At 54.1% G+C, this 20,828-nt stretch overlaps 2 protein-coding genes across 5 annotated transcripts; both read right to left on the reverse strand.

Annotated features, from left to right (window-relative positions):
- Positions 1-5,972: 5,972 nt before the first annotated feature.
- On the reverse strand, positions 5,973-10,939 carry FOXS1 (forkhead box S1). 3 transcript variants are annotated; one of them, XM_036924746.2, is made up of 3 exons: positions 10,800-10,939; positions 10,123-10,241; positions 5,973-7,305 (listed from the first exon to the last, which is right to left on the reverse strand). In XM_036924746.2, exons 2-3 carry the CDS (start codon positions 10,218-10,220, stop codon positions 6,207-6,209), a joined length of 1,197 nt encoding a protein of 398 aa, XP_036780641.2. In that variant the 5' UTR covers positions 10,221-10,241; positions 10,800-10,939; the 3' UTR covers positions 5,973-6,206. The 3 variants fall into 3 exon arrangements, with proteins under 3 accessions (XP_036780641.2, XP_036780642.2, XP_036780643.2); XM_036924747.2 differs by having other exon boundaries at positions 10,123-10,265; positions 10,800-10,906; XM_036924748.2 differs by lacking the exon at positions 10,800-10,939 and having other exon boundaries at positions 5,973-7,134; positions 10,123-10,764.
- Positions 10,940-11,155: 216 nt separating this feature from the next.
- Positions 11,156-18,508, reverse strand: LOC118931780 (interferon regulatory factor 4-like). Of its 2 annotated transcripts, none has more exons than XM_057502875.1 (4): positions 18,200-18,508; positions 11,871-11,981; positions 11,686-11,751; positions 11,156-11,280 (listed from the first exon to the last, which is right to left on the reverse strand). In XM_057502875.1, the coding sequence occupies exons 1-4, from the start codon at positions 18,371-18,373 to the stop codon at positions 11,275-11,277; spliced, it is 357 nt and encodes a 118-aa protein (XP_057358858.1). In that variant the 5' UTR covers positions 18,374-18,508; the 3' UTR covers positions 11,156-11,274. The 2 variants fall into 2 exon arrangements, with proteins under 2 accessions (XP_057358858.1, XP_057358857.1); XM_057502874.1 differs by lacking the exon at positions 11,871-11,981 and adding an exon at positions 13,288-13,398.
- Positions 18,509-20,828: the final 2,320 nt, after the last annotated feature.

Below are 20,828 nucleotides of genomic sequence, written 5' to 3' on the forward strand. Positions count from 1 at the left end.
CAGGCACTGGACCAAGTGATTCCCATGTATGAACTCATTTCATCCCCACCCTATGAGTGTGTGTTTTCATTATCGGCATTTCACAGATGAGGACACTGAGGCTCAGGGAGTTTATGGACAAGCCCATGGATTCCCAGCCAATAAATAGTGGAGTTAGGATGCAAAAAATGAAGTCTGACCTCTGACACATCCAATCACTTCAGAGCTGTTTTCTGAGTTTCTGCTGTGGGCCTGGCCCCAAGCTAGAGCCTGGAGATGAATTAGTCATGGTCCCCTCCCTCAGGGAGCTCACAGCCTCTGCAACCACAGTGGGTGGGAGGCTGCGGATCAGAGGGAAGCTGCAAGGACATGGAAGACGATGTTAAGCCCCATTCTCTACTCTCCAGTGTAGTGACATCCAAGTTGAGAGCAAATAAGGAGCAGGCCTTTTCCAATCAGAGTGAGAAGGGTTCCGGGCAGAAGGGATCGCATGTCCAGAGACTTGCAATTGAGATCAAGCTTGTTTTGGAGCATTCCAGTGTGGCTTTTACATATGATGCAGCAGGAAATAAGACTGGAGAAGTTGGCAGGGGTCTCAAATGCCAGGCTGAATCAAAGCAATCAGTACAGGCTGCTGAATCGGGGGCCTGGGTTTGCTCCTGAAGTTTGTAAACAAAAGAGAGATATGGTCAGATCTATGGTTTAGAAGGATCCTTGCAGCCAGGGAAGTCAGCAAGTGGGACAGAGACTTTAGGCAGGGAGGCCAGGGGGAGGCTGAGCAGGGGGAGTCTGCTTGAAAGGTTTTGAGGACTGTGAAGACAGGATGAGGGAGACACATATCTCACGCACCTCTAGGGAGACAGGCTGATGACAGAGGACTGGGTGCAGGTCAGACAGAACAGCGTTCAAAATTACTTATTTGCCCTCTCTGAGTCTCAATTTCCTATCTGTAAGATGGGGTAATATCAGTACCTGCTTCCCAAGGGCGATGTAAAAGTTACATGAGATATGTAGATAGAGCAGCTGGTGCAGGCTGCTGAGCTGATGTTTGTTACACGATTTCTCCGGTCCCAGCTATATTCCAGACACTGTTCTAGGTGCTGGGGACAAGTAGACAGTAGACAAAAATCCCTGGCTTCATGGAGCTTCATTCTAGTGGGTGAGAAATCTGAATGGCAATAGTGAATCTAGAATGTGTTGGTGGGGCTGGCGGGGGATGCGGTGGTCAGGGAGGGCTTCTCTGAGGAAGTTTGAAGGGCAGGAGGGAGTGATCCCCGTGGGTGTTAGTGGAAGACTGTTCCAGGTAGAGGAAGAACAAGTGGGGAGGCTGTTTGCATGAGGGAGGGCACGAGGGGATGACATCTGATTACACAGGCCTGTGAGGACTTGGGGTGTGCTCTGGGTGGGCCAGGGAGCCCCTGGGGAGTCCTCTGAGATTTAACCCATGGTGAGGGGATGTGTGGGTTACTGTGACTCCCTTTGTCCACTCAGCAGCCCTTTACCAAGGGCCTGCTGCGGGGTCATGACCAGGTTAGGGATGTGGATGAAATGAATAAGGCAGACCCAGACCCTGCCCACTGAAGCTTTTATTCCAAGGCAGAGAGACACAGTAAAAAGTGAATACACATAGAAATGCACAAGTCCACAGTGCATCAGGGGCTGGGTGGAAACCAAAGGGGTGCAGAGATGGAGAATAGTCTAGGGGCATCTATCAGGTAAAGGGGAGGGGGCTTCTCTGAGGAGGTGATATTTAACTTGGGCTTTGGGTGTTGAGAAGTCAGCCAGTGGGGAGTAAATGTTCCAGGCAGAGGGGACAGCAAGTTTAAATACCTAGAGGTGGAAAAGACACTCAGCAGGGAGCACAGGGGGCCAGCCTCTCATGTGCATTGAGGTCAGGGCACCTGAGGGCTGTGGTCAGGAGGTGGCAGCCCTGGCCTTGCCAGGGGCCACCGGTGACTGTGTGACTGTGTGACTAAATGGGCCTCTGGCCTGCTTTTAGCCTGGAACCACTTCCTTTGGCCCCACCAGCTCCCTCCCTGAGTCACCACCCAGTTACCAGCAGGGCAGGGACAGGGGATTCGGCACTTTGGGACCTGTGGGAATGGAGGTTCTGCCTCATGCGGAGGGAGGGGTAGAGAGGGCTGGGCTGAAGGTACAAGGGGCTATTTGATGTTCCAGTTTCATTGACTGAATTGTACACACAGTATGCAGGGCAAGGTTCCCACACACCAGTCCTGAGGGTTGAAATCTTTTCCCTCATTTTACAAATGAAGAAACTGGTACTCAGAGCGGTGGATCCACTTTCTCAAGGTCACACAGCAAGGAAGCAGAGCCAGGAATTGAATGTAAAGCCTTGTCTGTATAACAGTCTTCCTTCCCTTGCATTCTCCTATCTCCACAGCAGCTGCACTTTCCTCTGAGGGCAAATCAGGTTAAGGGGACTTGTTCCCACAGCCCAAAAATTAATTTATTTTCCTTAAAAACTTGTATTTCAGTTTCCACATGCCAGACCCTGTTCTAAGCACTTTGCAAATATTAACTCATATAATCCCACAACAACCCCATGGAGATAGGTACTGTTGGTGTCCATATTTTATAGATGAGGAAAACACAGAGAGGTGAAGCAACTTGCCCAAGGTCACATAGCTAGGAAGTGGCAGAGCTGGGACCTGAACCCAGGCAGTTGGGCTCCAGAGCTTCTGCTCTTAGCTGCTATACCTACCGCTTCTGGCAGCCTGGCCTTCAGGCATGATGGGAGCCTGTGTGGTGAGGGGATATTCTGGCCGAGGCCTGGACTCTTGGGTCCAGACTGGCCAGCACAGCCTCCCCCTTCTTCCTCCTCACAGCGGCAGCCTCAGAGCACCCCGCCCTTGGCAGCTGAGAGACTCCCCACCCCTGGCCCAGGTGTTGTCTGAGCTGTGGGAAGGAATGTCCAGCTCTGGGCTGTGGAATGCCCTGAACCAAGGCAGGAAGCGGGAGGTGGGAGAGCAGGCGGGCGGGCAGATAAGATGTGGAGGGTGGAGGGGCAGAGCAGGAAGGCCCGGCCCGTGGAGTCAGGCGTGGCCTCCTTGGGGGCTGGGAGAGCGGAGACCTAAGGCCCCGCAGGTGAAGAGTTTCCTGACAGTCCTTCACAGCTGCTGAACTTGGGCAGGAGGGGCGGTCTCTGAAGACGTGGCTCCTCTTTCTCGGGACCCCACGTGACCCACACTACTTGGTGTGGAGGAGATTCCAAAATTGGGCAGGAGACACCCTTTCAACTCTGATAGTGCAAGAATCTTGAGCTGCTGTGATTAAAAATTCTGGAATATTCTGAAATACCACTGTTCTGACATTTTAGATTTTGATTTAGCCTAACTCTACAAGGTGACTCTGTGTCCTTTCTCACTCTAACCTCTGAGGAGGAGGAGTGGGGGTCCCTTCCTGGAGACAGATAAGCCTTCAGTGAGGAGGATCCTTGAGCCAGTCTATGGAATGGTCCCTGTCGCCTAAGAGCTATACAGTTAAGACAGCAGAGGTGGTACCTGCTCCTGCCTTGCTGACCTTGGGCATGTCACTTACTTTCTCTGGCCTTTATCTCTCCATCTGTGCATAGGTGCCCTCTCTGGGTTGGCCCAGCTTAGGCATTCTGAAATCTGCTAAGCACTGTCTACCCCCAGGTAGGAATGGCCAGGCAGGAGCCAGAGGGTTGTCTGTTGGTCATGGAAAGAATGTGAGGGCAGGAGGCGCAGTGGGTGGGGTCCCTGGGCTTGGCAGTGAGCAGAGGGCAACATGAGATCATGGTGTCTGGGCCTCCTGGTCCAGCACTTTTGGGGATGGGATCCCCTCCAGGCCATCCCTCAGGTCAGACCCCCCCGTAGGATTCAGGCTCAAAGAGTCCAGCTGCCACCGTCCCTCCCACCCCCCAACTCTGCCTACACCCCCCACTGGGCAAAGGGAATGAACTCAGGGCTCAGAGAGATGGGCACTGGTCCAGGCTCGTAAAGTGAGTCCAAGGCAGGCACCGAGCCCAGGGTCCTGCTTGGGGATTGGGGTGGAGGGGGCCTGTCTTTACTCCTTCATTATGCTGGGGGACCAGAGAAAGGGACATGGAGAGGGGGCCATGCCCTGAGTTTGTGCACCTGGGTGTGGCTGACACTTTGCACACTCCCCCAGGGCAACGGGTGGGCAGCAGGGAATGTAACCTTCTTCCCCCACAGCCCCCACTCCAGCTCAGATGCTAAACCTCCTCAGGGGGTGGGCAGGCAGCCTCTCCACCCTTCTACCAGCTCAGGACACAGGCTGGGAAGGGACTGGGGTCACCAAGTCTCCACAGGAATGCACCACAGGGAACAGTGCCCGGCAGAAGCCTCTTCCCCTGACCTGGTAGAGAAGGAGCCCTCACACCCCTGAATCATTCGTCCCATCTCTCTGTCTGTCTCTGCATCACACACAGAAACACACACTGAGACATACTGACCCACACAGGCACACGCCGCAGTATGAATCCACACAAGTGCCTCCTCACCCAGGCCCCGCACGGGACTTTTCTCTCTTCCCCTTTCCACTGTGAGGCTGCCCGAAAGTGACAGGAAAGACCCTTTCTCCTCCCCATTGTTCACTGGATCCTAGGCTGGGGTCCGGAGGCCTTTGCGGGGAAGGGCCCACAGCTGGCTGTGCATTTTCCCAACCCCTTCTGGCCCCAGTGAGCCCCCACCCTGCAGGTCCCCAGTCCACCCTGGCTTTGGAGTCTGTGGGAACCAGACAGTTGGGGCTGTCCAGCCGGGCTCGCTTCCTCCCAGGCCCCAGGGGACCTGCTGAGGGAGGAGGCGGCCGCAGAGACTGAAGTCAGCATGGCTGCCTGCCCAGCGGAGGGCCTCGGAGGGGACTGGGCTGCCTGCCTAACGAAGGGGTCTCCAGCCCCTGGATGTCACCTCTTGGGGCATTAGGCCCTCTAGGCCCCTCCACCAAAGTCCAGAAAGGGGGTTCCCCCAGCACCCCTGGCCCCTCTCTTCCTATACCCATGATCCAGATGGGCAGACTGAGGCTCTGGAAGTAAGCCATTTGCCTCAACAACCATGGTTTTGGGGGTGTGTGAGGACAGTGAGGCTTCAGGTCCCCAAGTCTGTTCCTCTGGTGGGGGCCACAAGATCACCCATATCTCCTGCTTCCACCCAAGGGGGCAGCTAGAGAAGGCCAAAGGTCAGGGCTCCATCACTTCTCATCTGTACTCAGGACAGCCACACCTCTCCCCTCCATGAGAGAAATGCTTTCTGAAAGAGTCACCAGGAGACTTTGGAGAGATGAGGGCTTAGGGAGGTCCCCCATTCATGTGGGAATCTGGACAAAGGGATTGGTGCCTGCCTTCTGAGCTCTGGGATCCTTGTCTGTACAGGGGGTAAGGGTGCCTCTTTTGCACTGGCATTCCAGGATTCCAAAAATGCCCCCCAACTCTGGAGTCCCCATCAGCCCTGCTCCTACCCCCGCGTCCTCATCCAAGCTGCAGGCCAGACGGGGGGAGAGACACACTGACCTGGTTTTGATTTCCTCTCCACCACTCATTTGCCATCTGAAGTTGGAGCCAGTGAGGCCCAAACTCTCTGAGTCTCAGTTTCTACCCCTGTGAAATGGGGACAACGTTCCATACCACACAGGATTCACAGGAGAGCATACTTATACAAGCCCAGGACAGAATCAGTGCCACAAACAGCCATGGTTATTATGACCAGTCATAATGGGGGTTGCTGAGTCACAGAGTTTAGGGCTAGAGAATCAGCCCCTCATCCCAGCCCAGCCTCACCCGCTGGTGTCTCTCTTGGTTGCATCCCTTCTCTCTCTCCCCATTCCTGCTCCCCCTTCCTTCCTGGGAAACTCCCCAGGAAAGTCCCCAGCAAAAGAAGGCCTCATGTCAGGCATTTCCATCCAGGGCCCCCACCCCTGTCACCCCACCCCACAACCACAGCCACCACAGAACCAGGAGTCCCTGTCCTTGGCCCCCAACCACCCAACAAGTTGGCCTTCATCATCACACTGGCTTTATTGGCCCTGAGAGCCACAGAGTAAATCCCAGTAGGACCCTGCCTCCCCTCACCCCCAAGTCCAGGGGCCTTAGGGGCTGGCTGAGTGTTCACCACTCCAGTCTTGGCTTCCTGTCCCAGTTGTTGGCTGCCAGACCTGGGTCTTTGGGGAGCTCCTCAGATCCTAGTTAGGCTCAGCCTGGAGGGTATAATTGGCAGAGGCCCGGGATGGCTTCACTCAAAGAAGAACATTCCTGGTGTCCGGTATAGGCAGGGGGTCAGCCCCAATGGGTAGCTGGATCCTCCCTGGACGGGGAAGCTGCCTGCAACCCAGGGCTCCTTGGGGTCAGCAGGCAGGGGCAGTGGGGCCCGGAGTGAGGCTGGAGGGGTGGATGGTGTGGGGGAGGGGGCTGCTGAGGCCAAGAGGTGCTCGAGGCCTGGGTCAGTCCCCATGCAGAAATTCAGCGCCTGCAGCCGGCACTGGTAGCTGCTTCCAATGCCTGCCTCAGGGGACAAGATGGGTGTAGGGGCCTTGCTAAAGCCTTCAGCCTCAGAGAAGCCCATAGGAAAGCCAAAAGCTGGGCATGGGGAAGATGAGGTGGCCACAGGGAGCTCCCCAGGGCCTGCTGGCTTGGGTGCAGGCATCTCTTTGGGCTCCGCAGGTGGCCGAGGCCTGGCGTCAGTGGTTGCAGGGCACATGCTGGCTGGCAAGCCTCCCACCAGGCCCCCAAAGCTCAGGCCTTTGGGCTCTGGCAGCTCCGGCAGGAATGGGCACTGCCTGCCAGTCGTGGCATCGGGAACTCCTGGGTCCTGGCTGCTCGCTCTGAGGGGTCCACGGCGTGCCTTGGCAGGGCCCTTGATGCCCTCAGCACCTGCCCGCCGGGTGAAGCGTCGGCGTCGGCGCAGGAAGCTGCCATGCTCGAACATGTCGTGGCAGTCGGGGTCCAGCGTCCAGTAGCTACCCTTGCCTGGCTTGCGGTCATCACGGGGCACCTTGACAAAGCACTCGTTGAGTGACAGGTTGTGGCGGATGCTATTCTGCCAGCCGGGCCGGTTGTGGCGGTAGAAAGCGAAGCGGCCCATGATGTAGCGGTAGATTCCGCTGAGGGTGGCCCGCTGCCCTGGGGAGCTCTGGATGGCCATGGCAATCAGGGCTATGTAGCTGTAGGGAGGTTTGGTCGGCTCAGCCACAGGGGCCAGGGGCCCGGGTGGGGGCTGCTGCTGCATGCTGGCAGGGCTGGCCGAGCTGGCCCAGCTGGCGGCTGCGGGGACTGCAGGGGCCAGGCACAGCGTCCAGGGCTGGTTAAAAGACCCACTGGCCCAGCCTCCCAGCCTGGAAAGGCAAAAAGGGGTGGGTCCGCCAGGCTGCCCTCCCTTCCTCCCTCGCCCCCCTCCCCCAAGGCCCAAGTGGGGCGGGCAGGAGAGGCCAGGATTGGGAAGCTCTGAGCAGCTGCCAGGGGTGAGGAGATGGGAGGGAAGGCCTGAGACCCTCAGCCCACATGTGCTGAGTGGTGGTGGCTGGGGAGGGACAGGATGTGAAACTGGGCAAGGCAGAGACAGAAACAAGGAGATAAAGGCAGAGAAGCAAAGGGATAGAAAGAGTTAAAAAAAGAGAGACAAAAGAGAGGCAGAGATTAATGAGAGACAGTAACAGAGAGACACAGAGACGTGAAGAGATAAAGATAAGAGACACAAAAACCAAGAAATACACAGACACAGACACACACAGACACACACACACACACACACACACTATATAAAGAATCACTCAAAGAGGGAAATAAAGGAATCTATAGAGATAGAGAGAAAAATGGGCATACAGAGACACAGGTACAGATACAAGAGACCGAGGGGCAGAGAGACACGCGGTGAGATGGAGGAGAGAGAATCCAAGGGGCTGAGCTGCAAAGCTGGGAGTGCCCTGGAGAAAAGCCGTGGGGACCTCAAATCCCCACTTCTAGTTCCCCTTTTCTCCTCTTTTTCTCGTGCCAGGCCTGTGATCTTCTTTCTCTCCGCAGTGAAGAGCCCTAGAGGTCACACGATTCCCTGCCCTCCTAGCACAGAGGTGTATGCTGGTTGGGCGCCTGGGAATGACGGCCGCCAAACCCGCCTGCTGAGCCCCGGTGCCCTCTAGTGACTGGTGTGGGAAGGACAGCCATCCTGGCAGTGACAGCAGCCTCCCCAGAGGCTTCCCCAGCAAGTCCCTGACCCTGGTTGAGTCTTAGTTTCCCATCTCTAAAATGGACCTGGCAACTCTTCAGCTGTCTAGGCCGTGGCGAGGAGGCAATGGGAGCCCTTATATGGAGTCCAGTGGCCTCTGAGAGCCTAGTACACAGTAGGGGTTTGGACTTGGCTGAGGCCTACTGCTCTGAACTGAGGCTCCTGGCCAGCTGCAGCCTTGGCCAGGGAAATAGTGACACCCAGGACAGACAGTCAGGCCTCCTGAAGTGGGACAGCCTCCTCCATGCTCTCCCACCCACAAGTAACGAAGTCAGAGGAGAGGGCAACCACTGTGTGTCACTCACCATGCCAAGCCAGCTCCCGTCCCCTCTACATTTACTTCTCAGACCACCCAGCTCCAGGGGCCTTCACAGTTTCTTTTGACTAGTAAAGAATCCAAGGCTCAGAGAAGTTAGTGACTTGCCTGAGGTCACACAGCTAGTGAGTGATAAAGCTGGGATTTGAACCCAGGATTCTATAACTCCCTAATACCACCTCTTCTGTGAGGGGCAGGGGTAGAGGACAGTCATTGGGCCCCCACTGGAAAACAGGCTGTGAACCCCAGAGAGTAGGGACCATGCAGTCTTCCTCTATCCCTTGTGCCCAGCATTAGTGGAACAGAGTAGGTGCTCAATTAACATTTGTTGACTGAATAAAAAAATAGTGACCCAACTGTCTTCTGTCCTTTGTTGAATCATACACTCCCCCCATAAAAATGGCTAATTAATGTATCACTAAAAGATTTATTCTGTTGCCATCTGTAAAAGAATTCCTATAAATAGAAATCTGAAAAGGAAAAAAAGGCCTGAAATCTGAGGCAGAACACAGTGACTTTACTGACAAAGCAGGATCAATTGCCTTCAGGTTCCCTCCCAGTTCTCTAGGACTCTCTACTGCTTACAGTTTGCAAAACTGGCTTGGAGAAGGGCTGGATTCCAGGCTCCTGATGTGGCTTCTGCCTGAGGGCTGTGTTTGGGGGACTGCCTCAGTTTCTCAAAGGCAGTATCTACTGGTGCTTGTGGTTCAGTAGTTAGCCTCCAAAGCCCCACTCTCCCCTGCCCCGTTCAGGCCAAGTCTTCTGTTTTGGGACCCCTCCTCTGGCCACAAAAGGAGAGAAACTAATGGCAGGTGGGAGGAAGAATGTCTCAGAAGGCAGGCCATTCTGTGACTTTTTGGCCCCACACTGAAGAACCCTAGGATCTAATGATTGGTAAACCCAGCTTTCAGCAAACCTTATAATGGATTACTTGCAAGTAAAATGGGCTCTAAGTAACAGCCATAAACTTATCGGGCTCTCATCAAGAGATGAAGTCTTGTTTCTGCAATTGCTGTTTCCAGAACCTCAAGGTCGAAGTTGGTTTCTTCCTTGCACCCCAGGCCCAGCTGCTGGGCAGTGGACCACACGGGGCATTCCAAGCTCCATCCCTGCAGCTGAGGGTGAAGGCCCCAAACTGGCTTCCACTGTCCCACCCACCTTGAGGGACACCCCAGGTCCAGTGGCTCAGTTTGGGCAGGGCTGGGATGGAGGCTGACTTTGGAGGGTACAGAGAAGGAAGTGGCCGCTTAGGGCTGACTCGGCTGCGTCAGCAGGTGAGTGATGTCATCAGGGATGCTGCGCTGCGGACCTGCCACCAGGGAACCGTGGCTGTGGCGCTTCAGGGGCTGGAGGAGCTCCCTGGCAAAGACTGGCTCCACCTGTGGAGGTGGGTGGGGCAATGAGCCAACCCTCTCATTTACCTGCCCTATACATTCTGGTGGGAAGTCACAGCCCTAATGACAGCCCCCACCCCACAGGCCTTTTACAGCAGGGTCCTACAGACCAGAGGGGTCATCAGGTCAAGGGCAAAGCTGGGACAGGAGGGAGTCAGGGAGGGGCCATTCAGAGGTGACTGGAGGATATGGTTCTCCACTGGAGGGGAAGGTGACTCACATGGGCCATGACGAGCTGCTCCTCGGGCTGGTCTGGGGGCCCCGGGTACTCCTCGCCAAAGCACAAACAGATCTGGTACTCAGGCTCTCGGTCACCATCTTGCAGGTGGGCGCACAGTTCTACGGGCACCAAGACTGTGGGGGCTGGGCCAAGACAGGGCATTCCCACCTGACGCCCACCTGTGCTCATATCCCATGTCTACATCCCCATTGTGTGCCCATGCTCTCTGCTCACTTCCATATCCCTATGCCTGTCTCGTTTCCACATCTGTGCCCACTTAAAGTGTTCATGACCCATGCCTGGTGCCCCTATGCTCACTACTATACCTTTCCTCTATGTCCATCCCATCCCCACTGCCCTCCCCTATGCCTATCTTGTGCCCAGTGCCCTTAATGCCCACCCCATGCATGGCGCCCTATACCAATATATGTGCCCAAGCCCTATGTGTATGCCTGGCACACAATGTGCCAAGCCTGTCCTAGCCTACACGGTGTCTTCTATCAGTGTCCAGCCCTCCTGATACCCTTGTCGGCTCCCATTCCTAGCGCTTGTGTGCCCAGTCCTTCGTTTACATGTCCACTCGGCGCCTTGAACCCTTAGCCTGTTCCCCTGCGCCCACATCTCGCGGGCTCACTCTCCTCTGCCCACGGCCCCCGGAGCCCCTCCGCCATGCTCACCGGCGAGGAAGCGGCGCGTGTAGAGCAGCTGACAGGTGCGCTCACGTTCCAGTTGGTTGGGCTGCACGCGGTGCGGGGCCCTGGCACAGGCTCTTGGCTAATACGCCCTCAGGCGCCACCCACAGCAATACGCTGCGCTCCAGGCGCGGCAGCAGGCGCTGCAGCAGGTGGGCGCCGGGCGGCGGCTCCGGAAGCGAACCTGCGCGATAGGCAGTGGCGGCCCCAGCAGGCGCTCCGCGGAGGCGGTGGCTGCCCGCGGGCACAGATGGCAGCCCTTGGCCTTGCGCACTGTGGCTTCGCCCACCAGCTGGACGCCGTAGAACAGCCGCACGTGCAACCAGCAATCTGAGGGCCGAAGTGGGCTCGAGCACCAGGCGTTGGCGACACCAGGGCCCCACCCCCGACAGGGCAGGGGACCCTGTGGTCTTCCCAGCCCCTTCCTCTGGGATTCTGGGAGCTTCTTCCAGCAAATATTTTAATGCTGGTAGAAATAATATTAGTAATAACCTGAGCGGTCAGCAGTATACTCAATGGTTAAGGCTGTGGACTCGCAGCCAGGCCCCCGCATTGTAATCTCTCACTGCCACTTAAGGGCTTTAACTGGGAGAAGCTAGTAACTTTCCCAGGGTTACTAGCTGTGTGACCTTGGGCAAGGTTCTTGATCTCTGTGTCTGGTTTCTGCATCTGTACAGTGGGGATAATGGCAGTGTCTATCTCACGGGGCAGTGGTAAGAGCTTAGAAGGATACCTGGTAGAGACAAAACTCTCAACAAATGTTTGCTGTTGTCTGGATTGGGTGCTATGGGTGGGAGACAGAGGCTAGCCAGTCCTGGGTCCTCTCCAGTTCTGCACACTGTTCAGAGGGGAGGGCTTTCAGATTTCTTACCAGGGTCACTGAAGCACTCGAAGGGCAAGGGGCTCTGGGGGTGTGCAGGGTCCTGTTTCTGGGACCCTGGGGAAGGAAGGGATGCAGTTAGGTTCCACCTCTCCCTGAGTCCCTTGATCTCTAGATCAAGGTCCCCGAAGATCCCAGGGAGGAGGTCAGGGTAGGTGGGGAGACCCAGTCCTTACTGTGGTCAGCCAAAGGGCCTGTGAGCAGGGCAGCTGGTGGCAGGGAGCCCTGCTGGGCCAGCCTGGGGGCTGCTCCTTGTCCTTATCCTCTGTGGCTAATCTGGAGCCATCCTGAGCATTGGAAGAGAGGGTCATGAGGATGGAGAGGAGACCATGAGCCACAGGTGCTCCCAGACTGTCCCTACTGGGTCAGCGAGGGGTCCGGGCCACTGGGGTTGATGGGGGCATTGAGGTTTCAGAGCTCCAGGCCCTTCCCCACATAGAGGTAAAGAGAGAGTTGATGGGGTTGTTGGGGGGGACAGGGTCAGAGGTGGTGCTCACTGTAGTAGGAAGAGAAGTGCTAGGAGTGAATGAGAACACGGGGACAGCAGTGACAGGGAGGGGGACAGAAGTGGAGTGGATCTTGATAGGGACAGCAGGCAGGCTGGTTGGGGGATGGGGACAGAGCAAGAAGCATAGATGACAGGAGACAGACAATGGGGCAGAGATAATGGGGTGATACAGACCGAGTGATGGGAATGGAGATGAGGGAGTGAGGGCAACAGTGAGAGGCCAGCGGTGGTGGAGGAAAGGGGAGACAGTGGCGGAGCCGCACCTGATGGGGTGAGTGTGGACAGAGTGATGGAGCCAGTGCTGACGGCAGGGGAGGCAATCTGGAGAAAACAGGGTTGATGCAGGCAGAGTGATGAAGCCAAAGATGGTGGAGGTGACGGGGACAGTGAGGGAGCCAGAGGTGACGGAGACGAAGGGGAGCAAATGAGGGAGCTGAAAATGATGGCAGAGATGGGGCAGAGGAGAGAAGACAGTAGGGGGGACAGGGACAATGATGGGGCAGGGGCTGGTGGAGAGGGCGATCACTGCTGGTGCTGGAGGTCACACAGGGCAGTGCTGGTGGGAGGTGACGCAGCTGTCAAGGCTGCAGGGGCTGGAAGGACACAGGAACCTGGTCTGCCCTGCAGTCCAGTCCATCACTTCTGCAGGCGGCTCCTGCTGGCTCCAGGCCATGCCCTCCTCTCCAGGAGAAGCACAAGCCCTGGCAACTGGATGGAGTAAGAGACAGCCTGCTGTTTCCTGGGCCCCAAGGGCAACCCCTTCAACCAAGATGATCCCAGACAAGAGGACCCCAGCTCACTGCATGATCTCAGGCACAGCCCATGTCTCTCTGGGCCTTAGTTTCTTCCTTTTTGAATGGGAAGATAAACTGAGTGTCTGAGGGTCCTATGTTTACCAGCCCATGAGTTTAAGCTCACAAGCCCACCATTTCCCATTTTCCAGATGGGCAAAGTGAGGTCCTTGTCGAGCCATCCTTGGCCACTACCTCCAGGGGCAGGATGGTACCTGGGCCACAGGCACCCTCCAACACAATCGGGCAGACCTTGTAGGGGTTGGAAATGTCCAGCTGGCTGCGCTCACGCACATCACAGAAATCGGCACTCTTGTTGAGAGCACAGCGCAGCCGTGTCTTCCAGGTGGAGAGGTTCTGCTTGTCAATACCCTCTAGGCACTTGCCCTTGTAGATGGCCCAGGCCTGGGGATGAGCAGAGGTACTTGGGGAGGAGTACCTGGGAGAGGGGACTGTCCTGCCTCCCACCCTTCTTTCTCTCCCTCCAACCCTCTGTCCCCTGCCCTCCATCCTTTCCTCTCTTCCTCCCTATCTCCCTCCGTCCAACACATATTCCTTCAACTCTGCGTGCTAGGTGCAAGCGAGGGGCTGGGCATTAAATGTGGAGGAAGACAGACATGGTCCCTGTTCTCAGTGAACTCAAGTCTAATGGGAGAAGACAGCTGCAAACAGCTAAATGGAAATAATTATAGTCCAAGTTATGTACTGTGATAAATAAGAAATAAACAGGATGGTGGGGTATAAAACAATGACAATGATTTGCTATCTGGAAAGCCATAAACGAAACCCCAACCTATTACAGCATACAAAGTGGACTCCAGATGATTAAAAAATAAAAAAGTAAGAGGTAAACTGTAAAATCAATAGAAGATAATATAGGAGAAATTTTTTGAGGGGTAGAGAATTCTTCTCAAACAAGACTTCAAAGGCATGAACTATGGGCCAAAAAAAAATTACAATATCTGAACTCAGCAAGGGGCTAAGATCTAGAACATAAAAGGAACTTCTTCAAACCAACAAGAAACAGAAGTCATCCCCTAAAGAAGAAGATCTTATCAAAGACAAGGATTGGTTTACAGAAGAGGAAACCAGAAGTCCATGAGCATATGTACTTAAACTCATTAGTGTCAGGGAAATGCAAATAAAAATATGAGATGTCACCTATAAGCTGACAAAATTTAGTTAGCTGGATAATGCCAGGAGTTGGTGGGGATGTGGACACCTGGTGGGCATGGAATTGGTGTAGAGCTTCCAGATGGTAACCTGGTATGCTTAGTCACATTTAGTATAAACATACCCCATGAGCAGAAATTCCAGTGCCAAAGGAATTCTCACAGAGGCTCACGGGAGGATCACATCAAGTATACCCAGATCAGCGTTCCTTGTGGTGCTGGAAAGCAAACTTGTGCCCATCCCTGGGAAAGGGGGTAGGGTGTGTTTGTCATGAGTGCCCACTATAGTCTGTGCAGCATCTAGAAGCATCTAGGAGTAGCAAATTACACATACAGAGAACAAGAATAGGTCTTCAGAGTGTGACTCTGAGCAAATAAAAAGTTAAGATGTGTATAAAGTAAGAATACCCACAAAACAGCAGGTATTCTTTTTGCAAGAAAGCATGCACACCAAAGATACTCATTAAACAAACTAGATGACTGTTGTAGAGGAACTAACCAAATTGGATATATGAGGGGCTACTTTAGAGAAGGCAATCAGAAAAGGCTTCTTGGAGGAAGTAGCATTTGAGTGGATCCTGAATGGAAAGAAGGATGGAGTATGACAAAGAGCAGGGGGAAAACTGTTCTAGGAAGAAGGAACAATAACTGCAAATATCCTGAGGTGGGTAGAAGTTGCTAGATTCCAGGAAGACCAGTGTGGCCAGACCAGAGGGGCCAAAGGAGAGGGCAGGAGGTGATGTGTTGCTTGCATCCATCACATCCAGGGAGGCATGCAAATGACAGGTCTTACTCAATCACTGCCCTCAGAGATTCCAGGCCTGATGAGAAACATGAACACCAAGCAGAAAAGTCACAGTTCCTGTCTTGGTGCTGTTTGCCAGTGATGAGACCTTTGGGGTTTGATTTTGTTGTCGGTAAACCATGCTGAAAATACCCAATCTCATGAGGTTGGTGGGTGTAAGGTGAGTAGTCTATGGAAAGTGCCTAACACAGCACCTGGCACAGGGTCAGAGCACACCTGTTGCAGTATTTATTCATTATATTAGGGGTATTCTAACCCAAGGTAACCAGGGTACATGCCCCAGGATGCTATCAGCATGATTAGAGGAGGATCTGTGTTTTGTTCACTGCTGTGTCCCCAAGCTCCTAGAGTGATGCCTGGCACACACGGGACACTCAGTATTCCTGGAGTGAATTCAGCTGGGCTTTGAAGGGTGGTAGGAAGTTGCCAGGTGGAGTGACATCCCTGGCAGGGGGAACAGCTTGAGCAAAGGCCTGGAGGTATGGAAGGGCATAGTTCATTCAGGGAGTAGGGAGCAGCCTGCTGTTGCTGGAACTGGATATGTGTGTCTGAGGTCATGTGCACAGCTGATTCTCCTTATTTGGGGGTAGTTGTATTTTAAACAATTTGCACAAACACTGAATTAACAGATACTGAGTCATTGCTCTCTGGGGAAATACAGGATGAGGTTCTTAAGAACCGGCCCTTGGTTACACCATTTTCACCAACTGATCAATACATAACCTTGTTTTATGTGTCTTTCTGTTTAAGGACACCTTTTCTAATATAAGCTGTTGATTCATCAACATTGAACTCAGGGCCAGCAGCACTGTAAATCACACCTGAATGAAGCTTATCTGACACATGTATTTTCTCCATAAGACACATCACAGCCTCCCCATGCACAGGAACACTAGACTGCACTTCAGCACTGCACTTGGGGCCATTTTAAGTGTGAGATCACCAAGAAGCACAAAAATATTAAAAAGATGGCACTTTAGACTGCAGAAAGGACACGTGTTTACAGTAGAAGGCAGAGCATCACCTTGATCAGCCTCAGATGGGAATGTGTGCATCTAGTGCCTCTGATTTTGCACTGTTCTGCATATGTCTGTGAATGGCCACAAAAGTGCCTTGAGCATTGATTCTGAGATTACAAATACATTTTAGCAAGTAAGTGAATTTGCAAATATGGAATCCATGAATAATGAGGATTGACTGTATGTGGTTGTGAAAGGGCAAAAGGAATTAAGGAAGAGGAGACAGACTGAAGCTGGATCATGAATGTCCTCAAAGGCCAAGTTTTATTTGGGGCACCAGGAGCATGCGAAGCCAGGGAGTCACATGTGTGTGTCAGTGGTACACTGAGGTATGGGTCTAAGCAAGCAGAAGGACAGGGAGGGCTAGTCCCCATAATCTCCCTCCTTGGGCAGCACAGTCCAAAAGGACACGCCATGTAACCTAACTACCTGTTGTTCATCACTGACTGAGCACCTTCTGTGGGCCAGGCACTGTGCTTAGTGTCACCACACTCAAGCAGCTGGAGGGAGTCTGATGGAGGAGATATTCATATAAGGTACTTACAACTCATAGGGGAAGTTGTTCCAAAGGAGGAAGCAGAAGGAATCAGGGATGGCCTGGGAGAAGCACCTCAGTTGGAGCTTAATAAATACACTAAACAAAGGAATGCATCAGGGAAGCCTCTCTTGAGATGTTTAAGCTGAGCACAATGGGAGTTGGCCAGGTGAAGGGGAAAACAACAGTGTTCCAGGCAGGGGGAACAGCATGTGCAAAGGTCCAGTGGTGACAGAGACATAAAGCAGTTAGAAACTGAGAGAACTGTCAGGCCAGATCTAAAGTTGGGGAGGGTTGGGACTGGAGAGAGATGAGGCCAGGGAGGTGCAGTTCATGCAGGGCCTGAGGCCATGGTAGGGAGCTGGGACCTTATCATGAGAGCAATAGGGAGCCATCGAAGGATCCTCAATAGGGCAGTGTCAAGATTTACATTTAGAAAGACCCTTTGGAAGACTGAGGGGAGAGCTGAGGGATGCGGGGAGCAGAGAGCTCAGTGAGGTCGCTGTGGGTGTTCTGGTGAGAGATGGTGGGAATGGATCCAAGTAGATGGGTTGAAGGGAGTTTGTGCAAAGGGGCCAGCAGACCTTGGCAATGGAGTAGAATGAAACTAGGAGATAGGGGAGCAGTCAGCGTTCAGGTGCCTGGCTCTGGCATCTAGGTGGCAATTGGTGCCATCTTCCATTTTGGGGAACACAGTAGCCCATAGGGGTGAGCTGATGAGTGTGGCGTTAAGGGTGTGCTGAGTTGGAGAGGTCTGTGGGGGCCACTGGACACAGGTCTGGGGCATGGCCGGGAGGCAGGGAGCTGTGGGGCCCCCTGCTGAGGCTGTGGAAGGGGGCAGTGGGACATAAGGAAGGAGGTGCAGGAGCGAGTGCTGAGAGTCCCGAAAGGAGGGGATGCAGGCTGAGAGGCAGGGGCCAGGAAGGCAGAAGGAAAAAATGGGTGGCAGGAAGGCAGAGAATTTGGAAACCAAGTAAGAATGTTCCAATGAGGAGGGAGGGGCCACTAGGCGCAGACCAACCCAAGTCAGAGAAGATCATGTTGGCATTCTTGGATCTGGAACCGAGAGACAGGAGCAGTAGGGACAGAAGTCAGACGTGAGGAATCGGGAGAAGGAACTGGGGAGCTATGGGTGAGGGAGTTCGTGCCCAGCAGACTCTTTCCAGAAGCCTCACCCTGTGGACGGAGAGAGGGCCCAGAGAAGTGGGAGCTGGAGGCCGGGGCGTTTGGGGTGCTGGCCTGATCTGCGTTGGTTACTTAATGCTCATGGGACAGAGTGCAGAGATTAAATGCTGATGGGAAGGAGCCAGTTTGGAGGAAGTTAATGATGACTGAGGAAAGGGAAGGCATCCCTGGAGGAGGTCCCTGAGAAAGGCTGATATTGGAAAGCAGATAATGTCCCCAGGCTGCAGGGGTTGTCCGTTTGAGGGTGGGAAGTTGAGGGAATTCCCATCAGTGGCGTCTAATTTCCCCGTGGAGAGGCCCCCTGAGAGGTGGAGGGGTGCCGCCAGTCTTGCAGCCCGGCTGAGTCTGTTTGAAGAGGGTATCTGAGCGTCTCCCATATATGAACACTACTCACAGCCTAGAGACAACTGAGGCCCAGGGCCAGCACGTCGGTCTGCGGGGACGCTGGGACCTGGCGCGCCCAAAGCGCTCTGCGGCCCCGCCGTCTTACCCTGAAGATCGTCGCGTCCTGACGCGCCTGGTAGCCCTGCTTGGCTGCGTGTTTCCAGTGGATGCGGAAGACTGTCTTGCCCGCGTCCTCCCAGCGCAATCCGGCGTAGCCCCCGCTCTCGATCTGCGCCACTAGCCAGTCGCGGAGGCGCAGGGAACCCTCGGCCTCCGCCATGGGGCTCCTGCCGTCGGGGACCTACCCTTCCTCTCTCCGCCAGGGGTCGCCGGCCCTCGAGGACGCAGTGCGCCGGCTGTTGGGGGCGCGCGACGGCTGCACCCCAGCGCGACAGGGGAACGGGGGCCACCTGGATGGCGAGGGGAGGCGGCAAAAATGAAAGTCTGGGCAGGCGGGTTTCGCTTTCCATTCCGCTCCGTCTCCGGGAAGCCTTGCCTTTCGCCCCTCCCCGTGATGGCCCGGCCCGCAGGGCGTCAGGCCTCCGACAGGGGGACAGCTAGAGGCACGGTGGGACACCAAGATCCACTGGAGGGTAGCCCGGGTTTTGCCCGTCCCTAGCGGGGGCCGCAACAAACACCCAACGGCAGCAACATCCCTTCCCCCGTTCTGTGCTCTTGCCTGCCTACCAGAAACTTGTCTTTTCAGGAACTGGACTGCAGAGGCTGGAAAGGCACGGTGCTTCTCTGACTCCCATCAGAACCGGGAGACAGAGACTTATTTAAAAGGCACACTCCTAGCCTCCGTTCAGGCCTGCAGAATCAGATTTTCTAAGGAGTTCCCTCATGTGATTCTGATCCAGGTAGTCCATGGGCCAGCCTTGGGGAACTAGTTCCTTAAATACTGGGAGTCCCCATTTACTGAGTGCTGGGCCCGGCTGAAGCCTTTCCTGTGGTGTCCCAGCGGTCTCACAGCAGCATGTAAGATGACTATAATTATTCATTTTATCGTTCAGAAGACTGAGGCTCAGAGAGGTTAAAGCCCTGTAACAAGGTCAGAGAGCTAGTATGTTGGACCTGAACTGTGTCTCTCTGCCCCCAGAACCCAAGAGCCTAAGCAGAGCACCGCACTGCCTCCCACAGCCATATCTGGCATTCATGGACTCCTGGTGAGGTCCGACACCCTCCCCTCACAAAGTGCATGCAAAGTTTTTCATAACTATGCATTTTTCTAGGGTTTGTATCTTTCACTAAATTGTCAGAGGGGGGTTGGGACATGAAAGAGGTCAAGTAGCTCAGACTGTTCCACCCCTTGCTGTGTACATGGAGAAACTGAGGCTCCAAGAGAGAGAAACCACCCTTCACTGCCAAGGGCACAGAGCTGGACATCCAGCCAGTCAGCAGTGACCAGAGGCTGTAGCACCATCCCTCATGTACCTGTCGGGGGACCTTCTTCATGCTCCCTACCGTCTGTCCTCAAATACCAGCAGCCACCTTTCTGACACTTCCAGTCACACCAGGATTCAAATTCAGATCTGTAGGGCTCCAATGGGGCACAATACACTTCATATGATTAAATATAAGAGTGATAATTATGTCTAACAGGGGTCTTGAGTGTGACAAACAATCTCTTCATTTTTCTGGGTGGCAGAGTCATAGTGATTAGGGTCCATAGCCAGACTGCCTAGATTCAAATCCCAGCCCCACTATTTGCTAGCTGGGGCCCTTGGACACCAATCTCAATTTCCTTATCTGCTAAACAGCAACACCTGTTTCATAGGGTTGCTTGAAGGTTAAAAGAGATGCGGGTTAAGTGCTTAGCACATTGTCTGGCCAATAATGAGTGCTCAATAAATGAGTGGTATTATTATTGTAGTTGTTGAGTTAGAGTGTGGTGAAAGCAGAGATGAAAGTGGGGAAGCATCATGAAGGGACTGGAACATCAGATCAAGGTGCTTTGCTTTGCCCTACAGGTGATAGGGCCATGTTGGTTTTTAAAAATACAGGGAGACACCTGCAGAAGTAGAGAGGTGTTTTAAACCAGACAGCTGGTGGTGCCACTAACCAGCCAAGAGAACCACAGACACCCTGCACTCTGGTGGGTCTGGCCACCTTGCTCTTCACAAACGATCCTACCTCAGGGCCTTTCACTGACTGTTCCCTCTGCCTGGAATGCTTCCCCCACAGATAGGAAAAGGGTTCACTCCTTCACTACCACCCATTTTCTTTTATCTGGTGTCTTTCCCATCAGAATGTCAGCAACACGAAGGCAAGGGTTTTTCTCACTGCTGTATTCCCATTGCCCAGCACAATGCCTGCTGCATGGTAGGTATTCAACAAGCATTTGCTCAATGAGTACAGAGTAGGTTGGGAAGCAGGTGAAGGTCATCCCGCCACCAATGGTAGAATCTGGGCCTCCCCTACAGCCCTGAACACAGGCTTGGTACATAATAAAAAACCCATTCAGGTGGGCATTAGATGAAGCTATTTCAGACCCCTCTCAACTCACAAGTTAATTGTAGTTTGGGAAAGATCAGGCTCTGATGACCTCTGTTCATCTGGAGTCAGTTGGCTGATTTTTTGGGCTGCCCTGAGGCTCTCCCACCTCAGTGGCTGCTCAGGAGTTTAAATTCTAGGTGGGAAGGGTCATTCACACTACCTGGGGTGGGTGCTCCTCACCAGTAACTTCCGAGACCAGGAGGAGCTGCTGCTTAACCACCCTGGGAAACAAACTTGCT

The sequence above is a fragment of the Manis pentadactyla genome, chromosome 5 (genome assembly GCF_030020395.1).
Source record: "Manis pentadactyla isolate mManPen7 chromosome 5, mManPen7.hap1, whole genome shotgun sequence".
In the NCBI taxonomy this organism is placed as follows: Eukaryota; Metazoa; Chordata; class Mammalia; order Pholidota; family Manidae; genus Manis; species Manis pentadactyla.

Coding starts and splice junctions, on each gene's coding strand:
- FOXS1 (XM_036924746.2), bottom strand. CDS start 10,220: ATGGTGACCGAGAGCCTGAGTACCAGATCTGTTTGTGCTTTGGCGAGG. Junction 7,306..10,122: donor AGCAGCTCGTCATGGCCCAT/GTGAGTCACCTT, acceptor TTGCCTTTCCAG/GCTGGGAGGCTGGGCCAGTG.
- LOC118931780 (XM_057502875.1), bottom strand. CDS start 18,373: ATGGCGGAGGCCGAGGGTTCCCTGCGCCTCCGCGACTGGCTAGTGGCG. Junction 11,982..18,199: donor AGGACGCGACGATCTTCAGG/GTAAGACGGCGG, acceptor TCCAATGCTCAG/GATGGCTCCAGATTAGCCAC. Junction 11,752..11,870: donor AGGCCCTTTGGCTGACCACA/GTAAGGACTGGG, acceptor TTCCTTCCCCAG/GGTCCCAGAAACAGGACCCT.